Source organism: Delphinapterus leucas, chromosome 14 (genome assembly GCF_059928025.1).
Source record: "Delphinapterus leucas isolate spDelLeu-1000000601 "Yukka" chromosome 14, BTC_Dleu_Yukka2, whole genome shotgun sequence".
Lineage (NCBI taxonomy): Eukaryota > Metazoa > Chordata > Mammalia > Artiodactyla > Monodontidae > Delphinapterus > Delphinapterus leucas.
Window position 1 is genome coordinate 25,286,397 of NC_143142.1, and position 24,596 is coordinate 25,310,992.

Consider the following 24,596-nt stretch of genomic DNA (forward strand, 5'->3'; position numbering starts at 1 on the left):
TTAACATACATTGTGAATTTAAAAGTAACACCTCGGCCTTCCCTGGTGGCGCAATGGTTAAGAATCCGCCTGCCAATGCAGGGGACATGGGTTCGAGCCCTGGTCCGGGAAGATACCACATGCCGCGGAGCGGCTGGGCCTGTGAGCCATGGCCCCTGAGCCTGCGCGTCTGGAGCCTGTGCTCCGCAACGGGAGAGGCCACAACAGAGAGAGGCCCGCGTACCACAAAAAAAAAAAAAAAAAGATGTTAGTTTTAGAGGGACAACTAAGGATAGACATCAGAGGTAAGGAGTAAAGTTAGAAGACTGGCAGCAATTCAAGCAAAAGATGACATACTGCAGGCATGAGGTGGGAGAAGGAAGGATTTTAGCAAAAGTCAGGAGATAAATTTAGCAGAAGTTGATTGCATGGGGGAAAAAAAGAACATGGAGGAGTTGGGGATGACTCCCAAAGGCTTAGCAAATGAGTGGGCAACAAGGCCATTAACTAAACTAGGAAATACCATACAGAAGACAAGAGCAGGGTGGAAGAAGGGGGGTTCAAATTCCCTCTGAGGCATTTTGAGTCGGCAATGAATCCTCTCCTTTGAGGCCTTAAACGATTTCCCCTTCTAAGCCAGAAATCACCCCTTCCTCTGAGCTCCACGGCACCTAGTATACCGTTTCCACACCGAATTATTTAAATCTGCAGTAATTACAAAGTTTGTCCCTACCTTAAATCACAGAGGAAAGGTACTAGGTCTTGCTGCTCTGTGCAATGCCCTTATCTCGGAGCCTCAGACACAGCAAGCCTTCAAAGTCTGCATTCTTGAAATGCGGCTCCATCAGATACTGGAAACTGCCCGTGAACATGCATTAAATCAATGACCCAAACCTGTGCGTGAGAGGCTTCTGTAACGTCTCTAAAGCCTTGGGCCCCACAGCACCTACTCTGAGCTCCCTGTGTGTTCATCTTATCTGATGTTTAAACAACCCCGCTCGGCAGCGGGATTCCGGTCCACAGAGAAGCAACAGAAGCCCCGCGTCTGGGGTATCAAGGCCTGCAGGTGGCTGACCAGGTTGTCCCTGGCAGCGCCTGCCCCGTCAGGCCGGGTGGGCCAGGCTTGGGGTCTCCTCGGGTTCTGGGGGGGCGCCCACCGTGGCCTCTGGGCGGCGGCCCCAACCCCCCCCCAGGGGGCCATGAGGACACCTAGCCGCCCGCCCGCCCGCCCCGCACGGACCGCCCCGCGCTTGGTGGTATCGGCCCCATGACGGCGTGAGGGTCCCTGGGTGGGGGCACGCGGCCCGGCCCCTCAACTCTAGAAACCAGGCCCCGGAAGGCAGTAGTGAGGCCTCCGGCCCGGGGCTCAGCTCGTCCTGTACCTCCGTCTGCGTCCCGGGCGCTGCGCTGGAGCCTGAGGGCTTGACGGGAAGGCCCCGCAACGGTCCGTTCACCTCAGGCCCGCCGCAGTCCTGCAGGCCGCATCCTGGCCACTCTCGCCGCCTCTCTGCGTCCTCCGTCCCGACTCTCGGGGCGGGAACCTGAGGTGAGGAGAGCGAGAGACAAGCACGCGGCCCGGGCACCTGAGCGAGGGCCTCCGAGGGCGGCTGGCGGACGGTCACTCAGGCAGCCAGGCCAGCGGGAGCCACAGCGCTGACGCGCGAGACTCCTGCGTCCCTTGTGGACGGGGCGTGGCCGGCGCGTGCCGAAGGAGGCGGGAAGGGCAAGGGGCGGTGCCACCCGCGACGTCCTGGGGCGCTGATTGGAGGCGCGCTGCTGATGTGTGAGGAGGGGGCGTGTCCCCACGTGAGCTCTCCGGTGCCGAGGGCGCTGGAGTAGAGGGGATGGCGCGTGCGCGGTCCTGGCTGTCCGCCTGCTCCTCTTCCTGGGGGCAAAGGCCGTCGGGCAGTTTGCGTCTAAAGAAACGTGCGGAGTTCAGCCATGGCCGGGGCTGGATTTGAGTCGCTGGAGCGGTGCTTGGAGAAGCATCTACCACTCGCAGACCTGCAGGAGGTCAAACGCATTCTCTATGGCAAAGAGACCAGGTGTGGGGCCTAGACTGGGAAGATGGGGGATCTTGGGGCCAGCGGGTGTGGGTCTGGGGGACCAGGCAGAGTGCTTCAGAATCGGAAGGGCTCTACAAGGGCGGTGGTGAAGTACTGAATTGGCGAGCTGAGACCCTAGGAGGTCTAGATGTGACAGCTCTGGGAGCTCAGAGTTGCACAACCGAGAGTGAACTTTACAAGCCTAGAGGGAAAGGACGGTTTTTACTCTTTGTGCTTTCTCTGTGGCCACCCAGCTCTCTTTCCCAGCTTCCAGTGACCAGCTTCTTCCCCAGAGCCAGGCCTGTCCTCTAGGTGTCTGTCTAGGTCATTACCTCCTGTCAGAGCCCCCACCTCCTCCTTCCTGCAGTGACCCAGCCTCTGGCGGACCCTTGGAGGGAGAGGCCTCTGAATCTGGTTGGCGAAGGAACTTTTCCCACTGGCAAGCCACAGGAGTTAGTTCCCATGCTCAGAGCAAATTTTTTCCACTCCCAGCCAGCTATGTGCATCACTAGGACTTTCTGAGGGCAGTGCACTGCTGGACGCTGGGCATACAGAGCTGGAAGACACTTCCCCTTCCACTCTTGTTTCTCTTCAGTCCACTTTTCTCAAAGCAACCAGAAGATGTAAATCATATCCTGCTTAAAACTCTATCAAGGATTCCCACAGCCCTTAGAATGTAATGCAACTCCTGACTAAACGTCCTTCCACTTTCTTGCCCATTTGTGGGCTCCCCCAATCCAGCCAGACTGCGCACTCCCTGCCCTTATGGCAGTGACCTTGAGGCAGGAACCTGGTGATCAGCTCACCTGAAACTGGAGGGTGTTGATTGGATCAGAGATTCCCAGCCACCAGCTGATGAGGAGTTCCTGCAGGGAGGCCAGACCTCAGAGTCTCAGGTGTTTTCATAGCTAGTGGATGGTAAAGGTAGAACAGCTGCCTTTCGGGGTGGGCATGGTACAGAACTTTGTCCAAAAGGGCTCTTAGTACCCAAAGAGGGGTGCCCGGGACTTCAAGGCCCCTCCAGTGTGCTCATGCTGGATTACTGCTTCCCACCGCATGTGTAAAGGCTTGTCATGGGGGAAGCCTCTTAGAATTGAGGCTCCTAAAGAAGGTGTCCTGAAGCAGGGGGTGTCTCAGGGTGTTTAAGGGTGAGGTGGGCATGTTCCCCTGGGAAAAGACAGAGCTCGTGGGTGTCAGGGAGAGTCTTAGGAAAATAGAAATAAGTTTCCCACGTAGGGGACTGGCTGGGACCCATTCTAGAGCTCAGAGTAAGGACTGCCTTGTAAAAGGGACTTTGCATGCACATTTGGATCGCTCCAGGGTGGGGAGGGATTGGAATGGGAGGTAAAATGGGAGCCAAATTCCATTAATCTGTGACCACCAGGCCTCTTCCTGGGGCTTGGCTCACAATAACTGAGTAAGTGGTTCCCCTTTTCCATTCTTTCTCCTTTTCCCTTTTCTTGGTTCTGTTCCGCCCAGAACTGAGCCCCTTCCAAGCTTCACCTCTAGGGTATAAACCTTTGTACTTGTGATTGAGTGGAATTTGGCTATGAACAGGCTGCAAAGTGAAGATAGAAAATTAGTCATTTAGGGACTTCCCTGGTGGCGCAGTGGTTGAGAATCTGCCTGCCAATGCAGGGGACATGGGTTCGAGCCCTGGTCTGGGAAGATCCCACATGCCGCAGAGCAACTAAGCCCGTGTGCCACAACTACTGAGCCTGCGCTCTAGAGCCCACGAGCCACAACTACTGAGCCCACATGCCTAGATCCAGTGCTCCGCAACAAGAGAAGCCACCACAATGAGAAGCGCGTGCAATGCAACGAAGAGCAGCCCCCACTCACAGCAACTAGAGAAGGCCCGTGCGCAGCAACAGACCCAACGCAGCCACAAATAAATAAATAAATTTATTAAAAAGAAAAGAAAAGAAAATTAGTCATTTAAAAATTCTTCTGTTCACTTCTTATGGCCTGTCTCGGGCATGGCTGCCTCTATGAATGCCTGGTGGACCTGAATCCTCAGCCCCTCCCCTGGACTCCCCCTTTGCTCCACACAAGACCAGCTTCCCACCCCAATAATTGCTGCGCCCAGCACAAAGATGATGCTTAGTAAATGTTTGCTAAGTGAATGAGCTAAATGGGCCTTTGCCTGTGCTAGACAGATGAAATCCCCAGAGAACATCAACTCTCAGTTTTAAGACAGCCAGAACCAAGAAACATTTATTCATTCAACAAACATTTATTGTTTATTTTTGTCTTGGGCACTAGAGGTACAAGGATGGGTTAGCCACAGTTCCTACTCTCGAGGGACTTTCTGTCTTTTGATGGTTGTCCTACATCATGGTTCTGAAGACCAGAAGTACAAAATCAAGGTGTTGGCAGGAATAGTCTTCCAAAGGTTCTGGGGAAGAATCCTTCCATGCCTTTTCTAGTTTCTGTGGCTTCTGGCGTTCCTTGGCTTGTGGCAGCATCACTCCAGTCTCTGCTTCTGTCTTCACTTGGTCTTTTCTCCCTGTGTCTCTTCTCTGGGCGTTTCTCAGCCCATCACTGGATTTAGGGCTCACCCGGGTAATACAGGATGATCTTATCTTGAGATCCTTAATTACATCCACAAAGACTCTTTTTCCAAATAAGGTCCCATTCACAGGTTATGAGCATTAGGACGTTGGACATATCTTTTGGAGGGGCCACAGGTCAGCCCACTACAGAAATTCTGCAGAGGTGGGCATCAGGGTGGAGGGAGGCTGGGTTTGGGATTGTCCTAGAGGTGGTCATTCCAGGTGGAGGAGTGGGTGCAGAGTAGGAATCTGGGGGTCCCAGTGTTAAAGGGGCAGAGGAGGTGGAGATTTTGTGGTAGACTCTAGAGGTAAGGATGCGGGGGGGACCCTAGGGCCAGTATCAAGGATGCTGATTGGGACAGGGACAGAGTGTCAGATGGCTCAAGGAGGTCTGTAAGGATGGGGACAGCAGGGAGTCCACTGGCTTTAGCAACCAGTAGGCTGGTGGTTCCAGAACAAGAGAGGCCTGTGTAGAGCACGCTTTCCCTTTTTTCTTTTTTTCTGGTTTTTTAATGGGAGAGACTCAAACAGCTGTCATTGGTGAATGTGGCAGGTCTGCAGGAGACAGGGAGAGATGTCCAAAGTGGGTATATCGTTAAGTGAAAAAGGCATGAAGGGACTTCCCTGGTGATCCAGTGGTTAAGACTATGTGCTTTCAATGCAGTGGGGCACAGATTCGATCCCTGGTCAGGGACCTAAGATCCCACATGCTGCTTGGCGCGGCCAAAAAAAAAATAAAGGCAGAGTAGAACATACAGAAGGACACCTTTGTATGTGTAACACACACGCATATCAAAAATATTGGAAAGATACATAAGACATTGTTAAGGGGGTTGTCTCTAGGTTCTGAGATGGAGGGGAACTCATTTTACATTTTCTACTGTTTGATTTTTTTCCCCCCATGAGCATGTGTTTCTTTTGTAACAGAACTCTGGTTTAATTATTTAAAACGCTGATGGTAAAGAGCCATTAGAGGGGAAAGAGAAGTTCCAGAAGCAAGAGCTTGCCAAGGAAGCTGGGGCTGGGCTCCCTTGGGCAAGGTCTGCCTTGACCTCGCTGGAAAAGGGGGTGCCCCGGGGAAAGGCCAGGGGATGTGTGGAGCCAGGACAGGAAGTGATGGGCTTTCCTCCTTGAAGTTGTAGGTGAGGCCCCCAGGTTGGGGGCCTTAGTATCAGGATGAGGGGCAGAGGGGCAAGAGCCAACTATGGGGACCAAGGGAGGGTTGGGGGCAGCACGGAGCCCCCTTTGTGAGGTTGTGGCCCATTTGCTGGTCTCCACCACGGCTGGTTGGTGCCACGCCACATCCTTGAGCCACGCCTTTGGTGGACACAGCACATGGTTAGAGAATGGGGCTCGAGGGCCAGTTGGGTTCTCCAGGATGAAGCAGGCAGGATTGGGTGAAGGAATGCCAGGGTAACTGGAGGGTGGGGAAACCTTCAGGTAGTGGCCAGACAGTAGGGGGTGCTGGGGAGAGGTAGAGCCCAGAAGGTAGTGGAGGCCTGGCCTGCATGGCCTAGGGGACAGGTGTCTGCAGGGAGCTGTGGGCAGGGATGGGAATGGAGGCAGGGAGGTCGAGCATCGTGGAATGACGGGGCTGAGTGTTGAAGGTAGAAACGTGGGGAGAGCTGACAGCTGCAGTCAGTGGGTGGGGAGAGTTAGCCAGAGGATGAAGGACCCCTTCCAGGTGATGGTTACAGCTGGGCTTGCAAACCTGAGGCGAGCTTTTCCACCTGATGTCTTCCTGGTTGACAGTGCAGGCTGAGGACGGCCTACCAGGACCACTCCCAAGGGCAGCCAGCCCCCAGGCCCTCCTTCTTGTCCTGGCCACCATGGTGACTTGTCCGGGGGAGTGGGGGCGTCCGCCTGCAGGTGGGGGACTGTCTCTGAGGCAGTCATGGCAACAGGAGGCGCAGTGTGGGCACTGCTGCTATTTCTAACCCGCTGAAGCACACGGAACCCTGACTAGTTGAAAAGCAGGCTGATTGTCAGGGGTGGAACCCAACTCGGAGCTGTCAAGGCCATCACAGGGAAACTGCCTGGCAGGGGGCGGTGGCAGGGGGCTCAGGCTGACAGGGCTGTGATTTTGAAAGGAATGTCTTTAAGAAAGTGGTTTAAAGTAGGAGAGAAATATTATTAGATAATGGTTGTCAGGTTATTTTTTGATGCATTCTCTGGGTATTTCATAACCACCGTGCCCCTAGGTGGTAAGGCCTTCCTGGCTGGGGGCCCTGTCCCATGCCCCTGTGGGTTTCACCCCTGGACCAGGCACAAAACGGGCCACGTGGCCCATGGTCACTTTGGTGGGAGGTTTTATAAATAATCCACTTGCTTCTGTTAATAAATCACAAACAGGGATGAGCCCTTCAGCCTTTGGTCTGGACATCTGGGCCCCGCCACGCTCACCCAGCATCGGGCAGGGAGCTGCCCTCTCCCCTGGCGGGAAGCAGGACAGGATGGGGTGGGGGTGTCACCAAAGACTTGTAATCCTTAGTGGCAAATGGCCACGGGACCCTCCGTCCTGCTGTCGTCCTGGCCTCTCTTCCTAACCGGCTCCCAGCCTCCTTCTCGACAGCTCCTTTGTCTCATCACGACCTGCCGCAGCCCCCGGGCTCAGCACGGTCCTCTGACTCTAGTCCACAGACATGTTTGGGAATCTGTTCCCTCTCTCCTGTGCTGCCTGCTGAGACTTCAATTCCCACCACCACCACCCCTGATTTCAGCAGCTCCAGCATCAACCTCGTGACTAGTTTCCCTGCTGCCCCCTCCCCACTGCCCTCCTCCACCCAGCCTGACCATGCCGTTCCCAGCTCCAGTCTCCCCAGGGAAGCCCGTTCTCCATCCACCGGGCCCAATTCTCCAGCTCCGCCTCAGCTTCCCACATGTGGCCGAGGCCCTGGCCCTGGCCGGCTGCTGGGCCTTCTTGCCAGGACGCTCCCACCTCTTCTCTGTCTGAGGAGTGACTCTGGAGGGTCATTAAATGCAGCAGACCTCAGGCAGATCATGTCCCCTCTTTCCTGCCTGTTTAGGAAGCTCGACCTGCCCAGCAGGGCTTTTGAAGCCGCCTCCAAAGGGGACTTTGAGCTGCAGGGCTATGCCTTTCAGGCTCTGACGGAGCAGCAGAGGAGGCCCCGGACCGTGCGCATGGGGCTTGTTCAGAACAGAACCCCCCTCCCCGCGGACACCCCTGTGGTGAAACAGGTTTGGCCTCTTTTGACTGTAAATACATAAACGGGCAGCGGGCTGCTCTGTGTTTTGAACTCGATCTTGTCCCCGGATGGTTGCCCAGCGGCTCTGCCCTGGCCCCCACTTCCTTCCAGCCGTGTCTCTTGCTTTTCTTTCTCTTCTGGCTCCTACCCTTTCTCTGCCTTCCTCTCACTCCTCACTATTCTGTCCACCTTCCTTTCCACTTCCTCTCCTGTGATCGAGCTGAAGTTCCGTTTACCAGTTGGGAGGGTGCCCCTGTGACTCACGCGCTCTCTGTGGAACTGCCCCTCGGGCTCCTGCCGGCACACGCCAGTCAGGACCCATCTGTCCACCGTGTGTCCCTCTGCCTGGATCCTAAGATCCCCAGACATTGGTCAGATTGTTAATATGTCTCCTCAGCCCAGGTTGTCAGGTCATCAGGGGGCAGGGATGCTGTCATCACCACCCCCCAGAGCCTAGAAGCACGCTTGGCACCCAGCAGTCATCCGCGGGGCCCCGTGCACACAGTCCCTCGAGGGAGACCGAGCGTCCATCAGGAAGCATTTGTGGTCTCTGGGTTTTCAGCCTGGTTCCTCTGGTCTGTCTTTGAACAAACACTTCTGAATGTCTCCTGGGAGCCAGACGTCATGCTGAGCACAGAGAACTTGAGGACACTGCTCCCAAGGAGCTTGTGGGGTCATGGGAGTGTCAGTGGAGGAATGTGACAGCACAGTGGGAACAGCGCCACCATAGGGACACACGCAGGCTGGGGAGAATGCAGGTACCCCAATTCTCGGCCCCTTGCTGGAAGAGCTACCCCTCTGTGGGCAACACGTGATGTGGATAACACATCCAGGGAATTTTGGGTGGGGAAAGGGAGCACATTCTGGCACAGGGCACAGCTGGGAAAGGCGAGTCATTGGAAGACACCATACATACGGGAGAACAGAAGTGGCAGGACAAAGCGTCCCCGAAGCTGTGGATGCAGGAAGTCATAAGTGGACTGGGTCCTGGGGGGTAGGGGGCGAGGGAGCAGTTAACCCAGGGGATGGTTGTGGTGTGTGGTGGGCCCACTGAGTGTGGCCCCTCTCGCAGTAAGCACTCACATCCTCATGTCCTCCTCTTAGCAACCCCCGAGGTGGGTAGCGTTCTCCCCATTCTCCAGTCAAGAAAACTGAGGCTTAGCGAGGCAGCATTGAGTGTGTGTGGGACCCCAGAGCCTCTGCACCGCCACCTTTGACTGCAGAATTGGACCCAAGGACAGTCCAACATACCAGAACCTCCCACCCTCCTCGTCCTCTTGCAGCCGGCCACGTGGGTGTTGAGTTCTAAAGATGTTCTCAACCAACTAATCCTCGCTGTTTAAATTGCCAGGTCACTGCCCTGCACAGACGCATCGAGGCCATCGTAGAGGTGGCTGCCATGTGTGGAGTCAACATCATCTGTTTCCAGGAAGCATGGAGTAAGTCTCTCTCGGGGTGCTTTCTCTGCTGCCTTCAGTGCTGTCTTATCTCCACGTCGCCAAGAGTGTCTGCTGCTTGATTTCTTAAAATCTCCTTTCTTTTCTCATCCATAGAAAGGTTCTTTGTCAACAACACCAGCAGCCCCAGAACCCCAGCCTTCCTCCTCCTCGCGTGCCTCAGTCTCTCGTCTGAGCCTCAGCCTTCCTCCCAAACTTGAATCCGTTTACTCCTTCCTCTCACCTCCTTACCTCTGCCCTGATCCAAGGCATGTCAGCATCTCCTCAGCTTCTGTAATCGCCTCCAGCTGGTCTTCTCCACTCTGGCCCCTTCTAACTGGCTGCCCACACCTTCTAGGAAAGATCTGTATGAAAACTCTGCACTGCATCATCTGTTCCTCCCCATCTCTGCCGGGCTCTGCCCTGACCTTCTGATACTTTACTCCCCTCCCCCGAGGCCACTGCGCCCACTGTTCCCTCCACCCAGAGCCAGAGCTGGAGCTGGAGCATTCCTCTCCCCTGGCCGGTAACCCTGCTCGACCTTTGGATCTCAGCTCAGAGCCTGCCTCCCTGTGTAAAGCTGCATCCCTATTAAATACTCCTGCTACCTTGTACCTCTTTATTTTATTTTTAGTCATAGTTATACACATTCATGGTTTAGATTCAAATGGGTCTACAAGGTCTGTTACCAAAAAATAGCTATCCTTTTCCCCAGAGGCAGCTACTTCTTCTCTGAGCTGGTTCTTTTGGAATTTACCTTTGCTTGTGTTGCTGCTTCCTAATTTTTCAGTTTTGCATCAGTTATTGACTTCCCATGATGGAAGGAGACAGTGTAGTCCTTTGCCCTCTCCTGCCCCCTCTACGCACATGTACCCTTCCTGCTCTGTCCCCAGTCCATTTGCTACCAAGATTCAAAGGAAATCGCTTTGATTTCTTTCCCTGAATAGCTTTCTGTTTTCCCTGCAGTTTGCTTTGTTTTCTACATGCTTACCACAAAGTCTACCCCAAACTTTCTGCTGGTTTCCTAAATCCCCCTAAGAGGTTTAGACACATGAAGTAATCTATCGGTTTCATCTCCTCACAGGAATCTGTCACAGAGCCTTCTGGCTGCTCTGCTCTGAATTGGTTTCCCCCTCTCTGCCATCCCAGGACTCCCTTAACCATCATCCAGGGGGGGTCCCTCTGCCTTGCTCTTGTGTTTCTCCTATCTCACAGCTTCCTCTTTCTTGCTTTTCCCCCTCATTTTTGTTGAGTAGACCGTTTGAGACCTTGCACATCTGAAAATATTGCTGGATAGTATGGTTGGGTATAGAATTCTGGGTTAGAAACAATTTTCCTTCAAAAGTTTGAACACTTTGCTCCATGTCTTCTGGCTTTGGGTGTTGTTGACTAGTCTAAGACTATTTTGATTTATGCCCCATTGTATATGGACTGTTTTTCTCTAGAAGGTTGTAGGATCTCTTCTTCTCCAGTACTTTGAAATTTCATAATGATGTGCCATGGAGTGTATCTATTTTAATCCATCCTTCTAGACACTTCAGTGAGTTCTAACCGTCTAGAAACTTGAGTCTTTCAGATCTAGGAGATGTTCTTAGATTGTTTCATTCGTGATTTTCTCCCCTTTTTTCTCTCCTCTTTTTTTGATACTCCTTGCTGTTAGGATGTTGGAACTCTGGACTGGATCCCTCATTTTCTTTTGTATTTGTGCCTATTTTTCATCTCTTTGTCTTTTTGTTCAATTTTCTGGTAGATTTTATCTAATTTGTCATTCAGCCTTCTAGTTAGTCTTTTGTTTTTGCTGTCATATTTTGAATTTATGAGAGTTCTTTTGGTCTGAAATTTTCTATTTTATCACATTCTGTTCTCGTTTTATAGTTACAGTATCTTCTCTTATCTCTAAGGATATTAAGTAATATTTTTTTTTCTCCCTGCATGGTTCCTAGTTACTCCAAGTTGGTCTCCCCGCTGCTGCCCCAATTACTTATATTTTAAGAATTGGGGATTAAAAAGCTGATTGCAAGCTCTGAGTTTGTGGGAGGGGCTTCTCCACTGAGTTTCATTATAGGATGACCGGATTTAGCTGTTTGTTAGGAAATCGCCTATGGTAGTATCTTTGGGTCATTCTTTTCAGGCTGGTCAGATTCCCCAGAGAAAATTCATCTAATCTCCTGCCAAGAGGAAAGGACAGGAGTCCAGTATGCTTATGTTTAGTTAATCCCTTTGTTTTTATCACTCCACTCACCTTTGTCCTGGGTTCCCCAAGGCCAGAGACCCTCTGTTTAACTGTCTGTAGAGAGTGAGCCTCTAGCTGGGGTGGGAGAGGCTCAACCCAGCCTCTTGGAGTGGAGAAGGGATCTAACTGCTTCTTAAGTAGACTTTTGACCATCCTACTTATTTGTCGCCCCTCCCTGCGTCCCCACCTTCAGAGCTGCATGGTGCCTCTGGCTCCTGAGCTTTCAAGGGGTCTATGATGGAGAGTGGGGTGCTTCCTGGCCTCCTCCACTGCGGAGGGGACTCAGTGTTCTCAGATTCACTAAGATATCTCCCACCTCCCTCGCCTCTCCAGCCTCCCATGTTTTGTTGTTTTTGTCCCTGGCTCGTGCCCCATCCCTGTGGGTTTATACCTGTACACAAAAAACCCTCTACTCTCATTTGGTGGGGTTTCAGGAAAGAGCAAAGGAGTGTGTCCCATCTGCCACCTGTACCCAGAAGTTCATCACGTTCTTCACATTTCTCGTTACACGTATACTCTTGTGTGATGCTTTTGATTTGTCTGCCTCTTCCATTAGACTGTAAGCTTCATGTGATCAGTGCCTCGGTGGTGTTTATTTTTCCCACCCCAATCCCCACCTCTATTTTTTTAACATTAAAAAACTTTAATTGTAAAATATGCATACTATTACTATTGGTAAGTGTACAATTCAGCGACATTAAATACATTTGCAAAATTATGTAACTGTCATCGCCATCTATACCCAGACCTTTTCATCATCTCCAGCCAAAACTCTGTACTCCCCTTCCTCTTCCACCCCTGATAACCTCTATTCTACTTTCTGTCTCTATGAATTTGACTACTCTAGGGGCCTCATGTAAGTGGAATCCTACAGTATTTGGCCTTTTGTGTCTGGCGTATTTCACTGAGCATCATGGTTTCAAGGTCCGTCTGTGTTGTTGCATGTGTCAGAGTGTCCTTCCTTTTTATGGCTGAATAATATTCCATTGTTTGGATGGACCACATTCTGTTTATTCTTTCCCCTACCCAGATTTTATCTTTAGTGGCTTGAATAATCCTTGGTACATGACAGACACTAAAAAATATTGGATGGTTTAACCAACTTCTCTTTCTTGGATCTGGAAAACTCCTGCACATCCATCAAGGCCTAGCGTGGACACTCCCTCCTCTGGGGGGACCCTGGGGACTCCCCTACACAGGTTCCCTTTCAGCTCCCGTCTTGGCTGGCAGCTCCTGAGGGCAGGGCCCGGTCCAAGTCTGAGCCTGCCTCATGGAGTGTTGGTTCAGTGAATGTGGAACCCCCTTCCCCTCTAATTTGGAAACTGTAGTAGGAACTTCACAGCCGACCTACCCCAGCCTCCCTTCCACATGCTTCTTTTGAAAGTTTGTTTACGTTACAGCAGTTGTGAAAACAGGAAAAGAAGCCATTAAAATGGAAATGGAGAAATTCGGAGAGCTTAGCAAGCTGAAATGAAGTCGGAAAGGGAGGCTTTATTCTCTTGGGGCATTTGAGTCTCTCCTAATGCTCTGAAAGCTGAGAGTGAACAGCGGTCATTAAGGATTGTTCTTTGTTATCAACAGCTTTCTTGTCGGCTTCCTTAAAATAGCTCATCCATCTTCACCGATGGCGCCTGGGGAATCTTGATCCTGGTGCCAGGGCCCCCTGGGCTGGTGCTGGCAGAGCCTGCTGCCCGCTTAGCTGCCTCCATGGGCTACCGCCCTGGCAGCTGAGATGGTGGTGGTGCCATCATAGCACCAGGCTTCCAGGGACTGGAAGGAATCTGGAGGCTGATGCTTCTCTTCTCTGTGAAATGAGGAGTCACACCAACTTCGCAGGGGTATTGGGGACACGCTGCCTATTACCAGGCCTGGCACCGTGCTGGGCACATGGCCCATGTTTGGAAAAGGTTGGTTGCAATTATTACCCCCAAACAGGCCACACAACCCATGCAGCGGCCAGGTAGTCCTCGCCAGCCACATCACACAGCTTCCTACAAACCTTCCCTGCATTCTGAGTTTCAGAGTGACCGGAACAGTAGCAAGCATCTGGAAACATCCGTTAGGCTAATCCTCCTAAAAGAAATGGACTTGGGTTATTGGGAGGAGGAAGATCTAAAGAGTACAGTCATCCCTCGGTATCTACAGAGATTGGTTCCAGGACCCCAAACCCTGCAGAGACCAAAATCCAGGGATGCTCAGGTCCTTTATATAAAACAGTGTAGTATTTGCATGTTACTTATGCACATCCTCCCATATACTTTAAATCTTTAAATCATCTGGAGGTTACTTGTAATACATGATACAGTGTAAATGCCAATTAAATAGTTGCCCGTGTGTGGCAAATTCAAGTTCTGCTTTTCGGAACTTTGTGGAATTTTTTTTTCAAATATTTTCCGCCTGCTGTTGGGGGAACCCGCAGATGCAGAGGGACAACTCTATGTGGAATTGATCCAAACAAGGAATTCAGTACTCCAAATCAAGAAGAAAAAGACAAACAGCTCAGCAGGAAGTGGACAAAGGGTACGGACAAGATCATCTGGAGGATGAATCCAGAAAGGCCAGCAACCATGTGGCCAGGTGCTCCACCTCACTGGTGACACGGGAAACGCATATCTAATCCCAATGAGATCCCAGCTCACAGCATTAGACTGGCGGGTGTGGATGCACGTGGCTGAGGCTGTGGAGCAGTGGGACACACTCAGCCAGAGGTCCCTGGTGCCTACCCCCATCGCAGCCCCCTCCACCCCACAAAGGAAACTGCCCTTGAGAATCTGGTGTGCATGGCGTTCTTTGAATTGTTACTGCGTGTATATGTACCTGCTTTTTTTTTTTTAAGCAAACAAAAATCAGTGAGTTAATGAAATTTCCTATTGAATTAGCCCCCTAGATGGTGGCATCTAGCCAGGGGTCACAGAAATAATGCTTTTATCCTTGGGGAGTGCTCAGCCTACCCAGTGGTTCCCAAACTTCTGATGGTGTCATTAAATGAATGGCTTTTCTTGTTCCTGAGCAAGCCTCAGTCCCTGGGAGGATGAACATTCCTATGGTGATGCGTGAGGGTCCCAGCACCATCCTCGGTGGCCCTCTGACGCTGTCCCCAAGGAGCCTTGGTTGTGCTCTTAACCAACCAGCATATTGGCCAGCAGCTCGGGATCTGCTGGTTGGGAACAGTTTCTGGCTGTACCTTTTGCAAAAAAATTTTAACATATATATGTATTGTTAAAATTGTGGTAAAATAGGCATAACGTAAAATTTACCGTTTTAACTGCTTTCAAATGCACAGTTCTGTAGCATTAAGTACATTCACGTTATTGTGTAACCATCACCACCATCCATCTCCAGAACCTTTGCATCTTCCCAAACTGACACTCTGTCCCCCTTAAACATCTCCCCATTCTCCCCTCCCCCAGCCCCTGGCACCGACCATCTACTTTTTGTCTCTGTGAACGTGCCTATACTAGGTCCCCCACGTAAGTGGAACCATATAGCACTTGTCCTTCTGTGTCTGGCTTATTTCAGTGTGCGTAATGTCTTCAAGGTTCACCCATGTTGTAGCAAGTGTCAAACTTTCCTTCCTTTTTAAGGCTGAATAATATTCCATCTAACGGATGGACCACATTTTGTTAATCCATTTGTCCACTGATGGACATTTGGGTCATTTCCATTTTTGGCTGTTGTGAATCATGCTGCTGTGAACGTGGGTGTGCGAGTATCTGTTGAGATTTCTGTTGCACGTGTTTTTAAGACCATAGGAAGGACATTTGTCCTTGCCTCTTATTCTGCCATGAAGCCTAAAGGGGAGGCGTCCCCACAGCCAGGGATGGGCTTCAGAAGGCAGGCCAAGGCTCTTGGGGCTGGGGTCTCCTGTGGAAACCCTCCCCCACCAGACCAAGGACCCTCCTCAGAGGCCATGAGCTTGGATGTGATTCTGACCTTTCTCCTCTCCACAGCTATGCCCTTTGCTTTCTGTACGAGAGAGAAGCTTCCATGGACGGAATTTGCCGAGTCAGCAGAGGACGGGCCCACCACCAAGTTCTGTCAAGAGGTAGGATGTTAACCTACCTTTAACTGTTAACTAACCTCTGGCAGCAGCCAAACACGGGCAGGTCACAAAGAGAGGCCGCAGCTGCCAGGGGTGGCCCTTCTCCGTGGAAAACGCACCCATTTGGCTCTTGCTTTGCCAGGTGAGAATAGATAAGACTATTTACTGCCCCTGACCCCCTTTTTTTAGTGTACTTTCTTTTTTTAAAAAATAAATTTATTTATTTATTTTTGGCAGTGTTGGGTCTTTGTTGCTGCACGCAGAATTTTTCTAGTTGTGGCGAGCAGGGGCTACTCTTCGTTGCGGTGCACAGGCTTCTCATTGTGGTGGCTTCTCTTGTTGCAGAGAACAGGCTCTAGGAACCTGGGCTTCAGTAGTTGTGGCTCGTGGGCTCTAGAGCGCAGGCTCAGTAGTTGTGGCACACGGGCTTAGTTGCTCTGCGGCATGTGGGATCTTCCCAGACCAGGGCTTGAACCCATGTCCCCTGCACTGGCAAGCGGACTCTTAACCACTGCACCACCAGGGAAGTCCCTAGTGTACTTTCACTTAAAATCAGAGTTTCAGAGCCAGAAGGGCCCTTAATGGCTTTTTAAGTGAGGGGGCTGCAGCCCACGGAGGGGGTCCTGGAGATGACTCCCGTAGTAGGGTCTGCAGCTGGCAAGTGTGGCGCTGGCACTCGGGGACTGAGGTTAAGGTCGAGTCTGTGTCCACAGCTCTGCTACCCCACTTGCTGTTCGCCTGAGTTATGGAAGCATCTCTGCATGGCCCGTCTCATCAGTGTAAAAACTGGGCTTCCTTTTTCTTTATTAAAACCTCATAATACATGTTCTATGATCCCATTTATATGAAATGTCCCGGGTAGGCAAATGCTTGGAGGCAGAAAGCAGATTAGTGGTTGCCAGGGGCTGGGTGGGGAGAGGGGATGGGGAGTGACTGCTCATGGGGACAGGGTTTCCACTTGGGGTGTGGAAAATGTTCTAAAATTAGCTTGTGGTGTTGGTTGCACAACTCTGAATGTACTGAAAACCACTGAATGTCACACTTTGAAAGAAAGGACTTTATGCTCCGTGAATTGTACCTTAATAAAGTGGTCATCCAGAAAACCCCAACGATATTCCAAGAGGTTACAAATGGTGACTTATGCTTATTCTCACCTCGAAAAAAATAACTCCTTTCATTTCTCCAATGTCCCATTTCAGACTTTCTACATATACTTAGGGGATTTTGGAGCAGAACTGTAATCATAGTGATTCTATCAATACTGAGTTGTGATTCCTAACATCCCTGTTCTCAGGCTGTAGGGAAAATTCTCTCAGCCACCAGATTGTTGATTCTGTGCTACGAGGCAGGAAGCGATTGCAGATGGCGTGCCTGAACCAGGGTGGGAGGAAGGAAGAGCAAAGGGAGGATGGGGATGAGCTGGTCCCAGGGGACCCCTGTCTGCATCGAGGGCCCCGGGACCACAGCTGCCCCCACGTGGCTCATAGCATCCCCTTCTGCCCGCCGTGCCATCCCTCTGTTCTGTCGTTAAGGTCAGAAGTAGCAACGGGCTGGTAAGAGCTGATGACAAATGACCAGCTGGGGCTGCTCATCCTGGTCACCAGATCCTGAACTTCTTATTTGAGACAAAAGGAATTTGGTGTCAAGAGTTATGTTTGGTTTGGTTCTGGGTTTTTTTTTGTATAGATTAGACATATGATTTATTTTATTTTATTTATTTATTTTGGCTGTGCCACATGGCATGTGGGATCCTAGTTCCCCAGCCAGGGATCAAACCCACACCCCCTGCCATGGAAGCGCAGAGTCTTAACCACTGGACCGCCAGGGAAATCCCTTTTTTCTTTGTTATTATGGTAAAAAACACATAACATAAAATTAATCATCGTAACCATTTTTAAGTGTGCAGGTCAGTCACGTGAAGTATCTTCACAGCGCTGTGAAGCAAACCTCTAGAACTTTGTCATCTTGTAAATCTGAAACCCTCCACCCATGGAACAACCCCCTCCACCCCCAGCTGCTGGTGCCTGACGTTCCACTTTGTTTCTGTGAATTTGCCTAGCTTAGATGCCTCACATGAGTGCACTCCTGCAGTGTTTGTCCTTTTGCGCCTGGCTGATTTCACTTGGCATAACGTCGTCAGGTTCATCCATGTCAGGGATGACAGCCATGTCATCCATAGGCCAGGATTTCCTTCCTTTTTAAGGCTGAATAATACTCCATTGCATGTATACACCACGATTTATTTAGATGCTTGTGTTGCTTCCACCTTTTGGCTGTTGTGAATAGCGCTGCTCAGAACATCGGTGTGAAAATCTACTTTCCTGCACGGTTGCTGCTCCTACGGTAACTGTGTTTAACTCCGCCAGGAACGCGGCATCATTTACATTCCCACTGGCGGTTTATGAAGGTTCCTGTTTCCCCACATCTTGTCAACGCTTGTTACCTTCTTTTTTGTTTTGTCTTGTTATTGCCTCTGGATCTGAAGGTCTATGGGAAGTGGCTTTTAAGTCTTGCTTTTATTTTATTTGTACTGTAGGGTCTGTGATCTTTGTATAGGGCTCACAGCATTGGAAAAAGACTTAGCTCTCTGTGCACCCTTTAGAATTAGGAAATCAGCCTTATCCACACTAAAAAGGTCCCTGGGGCTATTTTCAATATTTCAGAAATCCTGATATAACCCATACACCCTCTCATTAGGGTTGCTAGGCTAATTGAAATTTCAAGTGATTTAATTCTGACTAGAATTATTTAAGTTTAGACTCCTTAAGAATAGAGAATGCATTTCACCTATTAGCACCCACGTGGCATATAGTAAATGGTAAAGTGAATGAATAAATAGTTATTATTCTCACTTGTATCAGAAAGAGAAAAAAGACTAATTTCAGTTATTTTGGGTATATACCCAGAAGTGGCATTATGGGGTCATACGGTAGTTCTGTTTTTAATTTTTGAGGAATTGCCATACTGTTTTCCACAGCAGCTGCACCGTTTTTACACTCCCACCAACAGTGCACAAGGACGATGCTGGTTCCTATTTAGCTAAGCTTGGGCGTCAGGACAACGCTGACATTTAGTCTTCAAAGAACAGACGCAGGGAGAGCTCAGAACCCCGTCTCACTATCTAGGGGGACCATTAGATTCTTCCATAAAAATGTATAACACTTGATTTGAAAATAGGACTGTGCCGTGCTCCTTTTTCCAGCTGGCCAGGAAGCATGACATGGTGGTGGTGTCCCCCATCCTGGAGCGAGACACGGAGCATGGGGACATCTTGTGGAACACAGCCGTGGTGATCTCCAACTCTGGAGCCGTCCTGGGCAAGACGAGGAAAAATCACATCCCCAGAGTGGGCGACTTCAATGAGGTGAGCTGCCCCTCGGATGACCAGCGCAGCTGCAGCACGGTGTGGCAGCAGCGCTGGGGGCCTCCCTGCACTGCACTGCATCACACAGGTGGATGGGATGCAGTGGGATTCCCGGTGAGTCCCAAATGCCTTTAGCGCAGAGGGCTATTTTTTAAAAAATGTAACCTGATTTGGCTTCCTGGAATTTTCTTTGAAGTAAGTCATATACAAATTAAAACCAAAATCAATAGTGCACAAGCGTGAAATGATTCCCGTGGCCCCTTTCAGGCCCTGAGCTCCTCGTCCGTCACAGTCTAGTTCTTGTTTGGTGGGGAGAGGTCCTTGTCCATGGCTCCCATGGGGTCTGAGTCAGCCACGTCCACGTGTCAGGTGACAGCAAGGAATGTGTGTCTGTGCACAGGTGTGTTAGCTGGGGCTTGGTGCCCATAATCAGGCTGTAAGTCAGGGGAGCTGTTCTGGTCAGTTAATGCCCATCATGGGTGTGTAGGTGGAGGGAGGTGGATGTTTGAAGGAGGGAAATGAACTCCACCTAATGCCTAAGATATGAAGTCTGAACTTGATCTGCAGTAAGTACAGTTGTTCAGGATGTGATACCCCCATCCTTCGCCGCCCTCCCTGATTGTGGGGGTCCCAGCCACTCTCAGGCTGGTCAGGCAGACGAGGAAGGATGTGCAGCGCTAGCCAAGGCCCTCTGGGGAGAAAGAAGAAGCCAGCATTCCCCAGTGACAGCTGGAGGCGAGGGCGGGAAGATGTGCCCCTCACCTGTTTACCCTGGGATTAATCTTTAGCTCCCCACAGATAGTGACGGGCTTGTCTCAACACACAAGGATCTGCTCTGGCGTCCACCCTGTGTGCACATCCTGGTTGCTGCCCGACTCTGACGAATTTTGAAGTTAATGGGAGGAGGCAGAAGGCAGGAAGCAGATCTGTGTGAGGCCCTGACCAGCACCCCAAGGGGGCAGGCGGAGAGGCAGGGTTGGCAGGACTGTGTCCCACCTGCCTGCCACACAGGGACGTCCTTGACCCCAGGCAGAGTGCCCAGGGAGCTTTGTGGAGAAGAGCACTTTCAGAGTGGGATTCTAGTCTCATATTGGCCTTCGTTAGCCGGGCAGGTCCTGTGTCCACTGGGCTACGCTGTTCCCCCCAAGCAGGGTAAGAGCTGCTCTGGACGAGCCCCCGTCCCTTCAGCTCTAACCTTCTTATGGGAACAGGTGGTTGGTGAGGACATTGACCAACTTGTGTTAACACTGACCACACACCTCAGCCTCTAGTTGTACCATGATTGAAACCTCACCAAGTTTATCTTTGAAATACTGTGGGAAGTTGCTTTGGGGGCTTTTTAACATCCCACAAAAGAAATTGTGGGTAAGTGCTCAAGCCACAGTGATTTCCCCTTGGGTCAGCTTGTTGTTATTGTGTCTGGGTTTTCAGATTTTGGGTTTTTTTTTTAAGTGGATTGAAATTTTGGAACTTAAAGTAGAGTCATACCAGGAGCATCCCTTTTGGAGTATGGGTGACATTTCATTTTTCTGTCAAGTCTAAGGAAAGGGAAACTTGACAGCTCAGAGGCATCCATACATGACCCTTTGTCTTCCAGTCCACATACTACATGGAGGGAAACCTGGGCCACCCCGTGTTCCAGACTCAATTCGGGAGGATCGCCGTGAACATATGCTACGGACGGCACCACCCCCTCAACTGGCTCATGTATAGCATCAACGGTGCTGAGGTCATCTTCAACCCCTCGGCCACCATCGGAGTGCTCAGGTCACTTGGCACAAGGGACTTGGGAGGGTTCTGGGGGCAGGCTGCAGGGTGCGGAGGCAGATTTGGGAAACAGCAGGCAGGTGCGACCACCAGGTCATCTGAATCCTGGGATGGTGCCAACTTTTCTGTGAAAAAATACTGCAAGTGTCAATTACGACGATCCCTCCTAAAGAGCTGTGCTGTACTGTAAAATACCATCCTTGGCTATGATGGTGTCTCAGGTAATAATAATCTCCCCCATCGCTGACAGGATTCAGAAAAGCTCCCCTTCTAAGGGGTCTGGAGCATCGGAGGTACGTGGCCAGCTTCAGCTCCCCCTCCTGTCACAGCTGTGCTCCTGGGGGGTTGGGAGGTGGGGTGACGAATGAGGAGTCCTAAGTCTCCTGTCTGCAGAGTCCGGAGCACGGAGGGCAGCCACCCAGACGAGAGAAGGAGCAGACAATGGGTCAGAGCTGAAAGGGTCCTTAAGACATCAGTCAGGTGGCTCTGAAACCTGTTTTTAGCCAACCAAGTGTTTCCTTCTGATGACACAGAACCCGTGTTTGGGTGTTAACCTCACCCCTGAGTAGATAAAGCTGTTGTGACCAGGGTAGAGGGTGGGCCTGGCATCCCTGAGCTCCTGGGAAAGCCCTGGGCCCCTCACTGAATAAGAGCAGGGGGCTGAGATGACCCAGCACGACTGCGCTTCCGCTGCTTCTCTCTCCCCAAAGGCTGAGCTTCTGGATGGTTTCCAGCTTTGCATCATCAACAAGTACCAAAGCTCTAGGAATTTGTGTGCAAATACCTCTCTCCCCAGCTCACTTCCTCCAAAGCAGCATTGCTGGGTCGGGAGGTACTGGCTTTCACTCTCTGTCAGCAGGACAGGGCAGGGAGGGGGAGTCCCAGTCCCCACGTGGGGTCAGCTGGGGGAGTTCTGGGGGGCAGCCTTGAGTTCCCTGTCAGCCCACCCCTGTCATTCTTGTCCTCGCTCTCCATGAAATTTCAGTCTAATTTCTTCTAAAAGTCAGGATGTGACATTCACTTTACCTTTCTCTTGAGCGTGATGCCCCCTCCACAGCGTGACTTCCCTCAGTGTTCTGATCTGCACAGCAGGTCCCTCACAGAACGCAGACCCCCCTCTGCTACCCCAGACCTGCCGCCCCATCCATGCACCCCATCTTGTCTAAGTCTAGGGAGGCACTGTCGGGCAGAAGGGGACACTCGAGTCTTGGATCTACCCTCAGAGAATCTCTGGGGGCCTCCTGGCAGCATGGCCACTATGACAACATCCGTTGGCAGTTGCGACAAAGGGTGATTCCTGGTCGTCGGGCCACCAAGCCTGGGCAGAACCTCTGGGCCCTAGAGCCCCTCCTGCTGGCCATGTGTAAGACATCCAGCAAGCTCCATCTCCCCAAAGGGGTCCCTGGTGGATCCTGAAGCCAGTGCCCCACCAGGTACAGCTGCTGTCAGGCTGGGCCGGGCACAGCTGTGGCCTGGAATCAGATGGTCACCTCTCCAACCAAGCGCCCCCAGGCTTTTATCAGCCCCAATTAAGCAAACAGAAGCACCTCAACGTAATACACACATGTCCTTGGCTTATTAAGTTATCGATCTTCCTTCCTTGGCCAACAGTGGTCCAACTGGTGCCCTCCAAGGATGTGGTTCTGCTGGCAGTTAAAACTCTGACAGGTCTTTCAGAAGCAGCATGTCTCACAAGTTCCCACAGTGTCCACACCTTGACCAGATAATTATAGTCCGAGAACCTTAGCCTGAGGATGCATCTGAGAGAGGAGGGGAAGGCTGCCTGCCTGAAGATGCTCGTGGCAGCATGATTGATTACAAGAAAAGCTGGAAGGGAGAGAGAGGTCAGAGTCAGGTCAATGCCAGCCCATCTTTTCCATGGGTTATCGTACAGCCACTAAAACAAATCTCCATGGAGGTACTGCAGCATCATGATGAAAGCCTGTGAGCAAAAAGATGTTTCCAGGCTGGGATCAGAACTCTGCAAAGACTGAGGATGGTCGTAGAGCGTGGGAAAATTACAACAGGTGGTTCACTAGGATGGTGCAGCTCTGAGTTTCTTAAAATACTGAATGATTATTTGTAGAATTGATGGCAAGCACGATGCCAGGCAGATCCCCACCAGCTGTGCACAAGCATCGGCTCACAGCTTCTGGAAGCATCCATCCCCTTCTCCGGCATCTCCCACCTCCTGCATCAGAGCCCCCCAGACACACACACACACACACGTGCACATGCACAGATTGGAAGGGTATCCTCATTTGTGGGTCCCACAGTTCCAAGCACCCAATGGAGGCAAAGTGCTTTCTTTTCTTTGCGATATGTGGGCCTCTCACTGTGGTGGCCTCTCCCGTTGCGGAGCACAGGCTCCGGACGCGCAGCCTCAGCGGCCATGGCTCACGGGCCCAGCTGCTCCGCGGCAAGTGGGATTCTCCCAGACCGGGGCACGAACCCGTGTCCCCTGCATTGGCAGGTGGACTCTCAACCACTGCGCCACCAGGGAAGCCCCGGCAAAGTGCTTTTTGATGAACTGAGTCATCCTGACAAACCGTGCAGCCCGTGTGGACAAGGATTTCTACCACGTATGTGTGTTAATAGGAAAGCCGCCATCCCCACCCCTCGATGCCTTTCCCCTTCCCACTGTGATTAATTTTAGGGGCTTGTGTACACCGCGCTGGGAAAGTGGCAGATGTCCCCATACCCCCACCGGGCTCTCCACGATTCCCGCATGCCCCGGCTCTCACGAACCTCCGGCTTCCTTTCCCTTGCTTGTTTTGTTTGTTTGTTTGTTTTTTGCGGTACACGGGCCTCTCACTGCTGTGGCCCCTCCCGTCGCGGAGCGCAGGCTCTGAATGCGCAGGCCCAGCGGCCATGGCTCACAGGCCCAGCCGCTCCGTAGCTCGCGGGATCCTCCCGGACCGGGGCATGAACCCGCGTCCCTTGCATCGGCAGGCAGACTCCCAACCACTGCGCCACCAGGGAAGTCCCCCCTTGCTTGTTTTGAGAGCCTCCGTTTTATTGCCAGCTGTGGTTTTGAGTCCTGCACTCCGCACCCTCCCTGGAGAACTGCAAGAACGATGTTTTATGGCACTCGCTCTGCAACTGTCTGTTTAATTCCCAAAAATGTCATTGACGGGTGTGTTTCTGTAAAAATCCTTTCTTAAAAGTTTTGTCAGCTCGGCTTAGCAGCTGGAGGGGGGAGAAAAGCGGCAAAATGAGTCCCCTCAATCAAGCCTGTGATTTTTTTTCTTCCAGACTCGTGAATCCTCCTGAGAATTAGGCTTGTGACAAGCACCCACCCACCCCTTCCACCTACTCTGTGGTTTAAACCAGGTGCATGCTGACAGGAAGGAAGATTCCAGGGCATCCCGCTCCCAGTCACTCAGCGTTTCTAAGTGGGCATTACATCTGTCAGTTCAGAATCCTAATCGCCTTGCTCCTCAGACAGATAATTAGTGACAAGGAGGCCCACTGAATCCCGCGGCACATTTTCTTTGGTGGGCTGGGGAAGGACCTGTCTGGTTGGGGCGAAGTTTCCCACCCTGTCCCCACTTTGCAGGTGCTGGACTGAGGGAGGCCTGCAGCTCAGCTGTGCCTGTGGGATGACTCCTTCCCGGGCCCGTAGGAGAACCAGGGGGCCTCGGCTGCGAGACTCGGGGTTCAGAAGAGGGAGATGGGGGGCACTGGGAAATGGGAGCCAGCACAGGGGAGGCGATGCCCACCTACAACCTAAATTCCTTTCAGGTGTACTGTTTGCTAGGCCTGAAATCTCCCCCTGTAGAGACTGCTTTGCAAGGCAGCACAGCAGGGTAGGGATTGGGGGACACGTTACACACAAGCCACAGGGCCCCAGCTCCCTTCTGACATTTACCAGCCTGGGAGGTGGGTTCCTGACCCCCACCTGGGAGGAGGGAACGAGTGAGAAGCAGCAGTTAAGGGGTTCCTGCCACACAGCCTCCCACCCCCACC

The 24,596-nt window shown here is 51.7% G+C and overlaps 1 protein-coding gene across 1 annotated transcript in view; it reads left to right on the plus strand.

The window, feature by feature from the left end:
• The first annotated feature begins 1,472 nt into the window (after positions 1 to 1,472).
• UPB1 (beta-ureidopropionase 1) overlaps positions 1,473 to 24,596 on the plus strand; it is a 28,879-nt gene continuing 5,755 nt past the window's right edge. Inside the window, exons 1-7 of the mRNA XM_089894795.1 lie at positions 1,473 to 2,024; positions 7,606 to 7,777; positions 9,137 to 9,224; positions 15,405 to 15,499; positions 18,699 to 18,860; positions 20,458 to 20,627; positions 23,653 to 23,763. Coding sequence (XP_089750921.1) covers positions 1,921 to 2,024; positions 7,606 to 7,777; positions 9,137 to 9,224; positions 15,405 to 15,499; positions 18,699 to 18,860; positions 20,458 to 20,627; positions 23,653 to 23,763 — 902 coding nt within the window. The 5' untranslated portion in view covers positions 1,473 to 1,920. The remainder of the gene's footprint in view (positions 2,025 to 7,605; positions 7,778 to 9,136; positions 9,225 to 15,404; positions 15,500 to 18,698; positions 18,861 to 20,457; positions 20,628 to 23,652; positions 23,764 to 24,596) is intronic.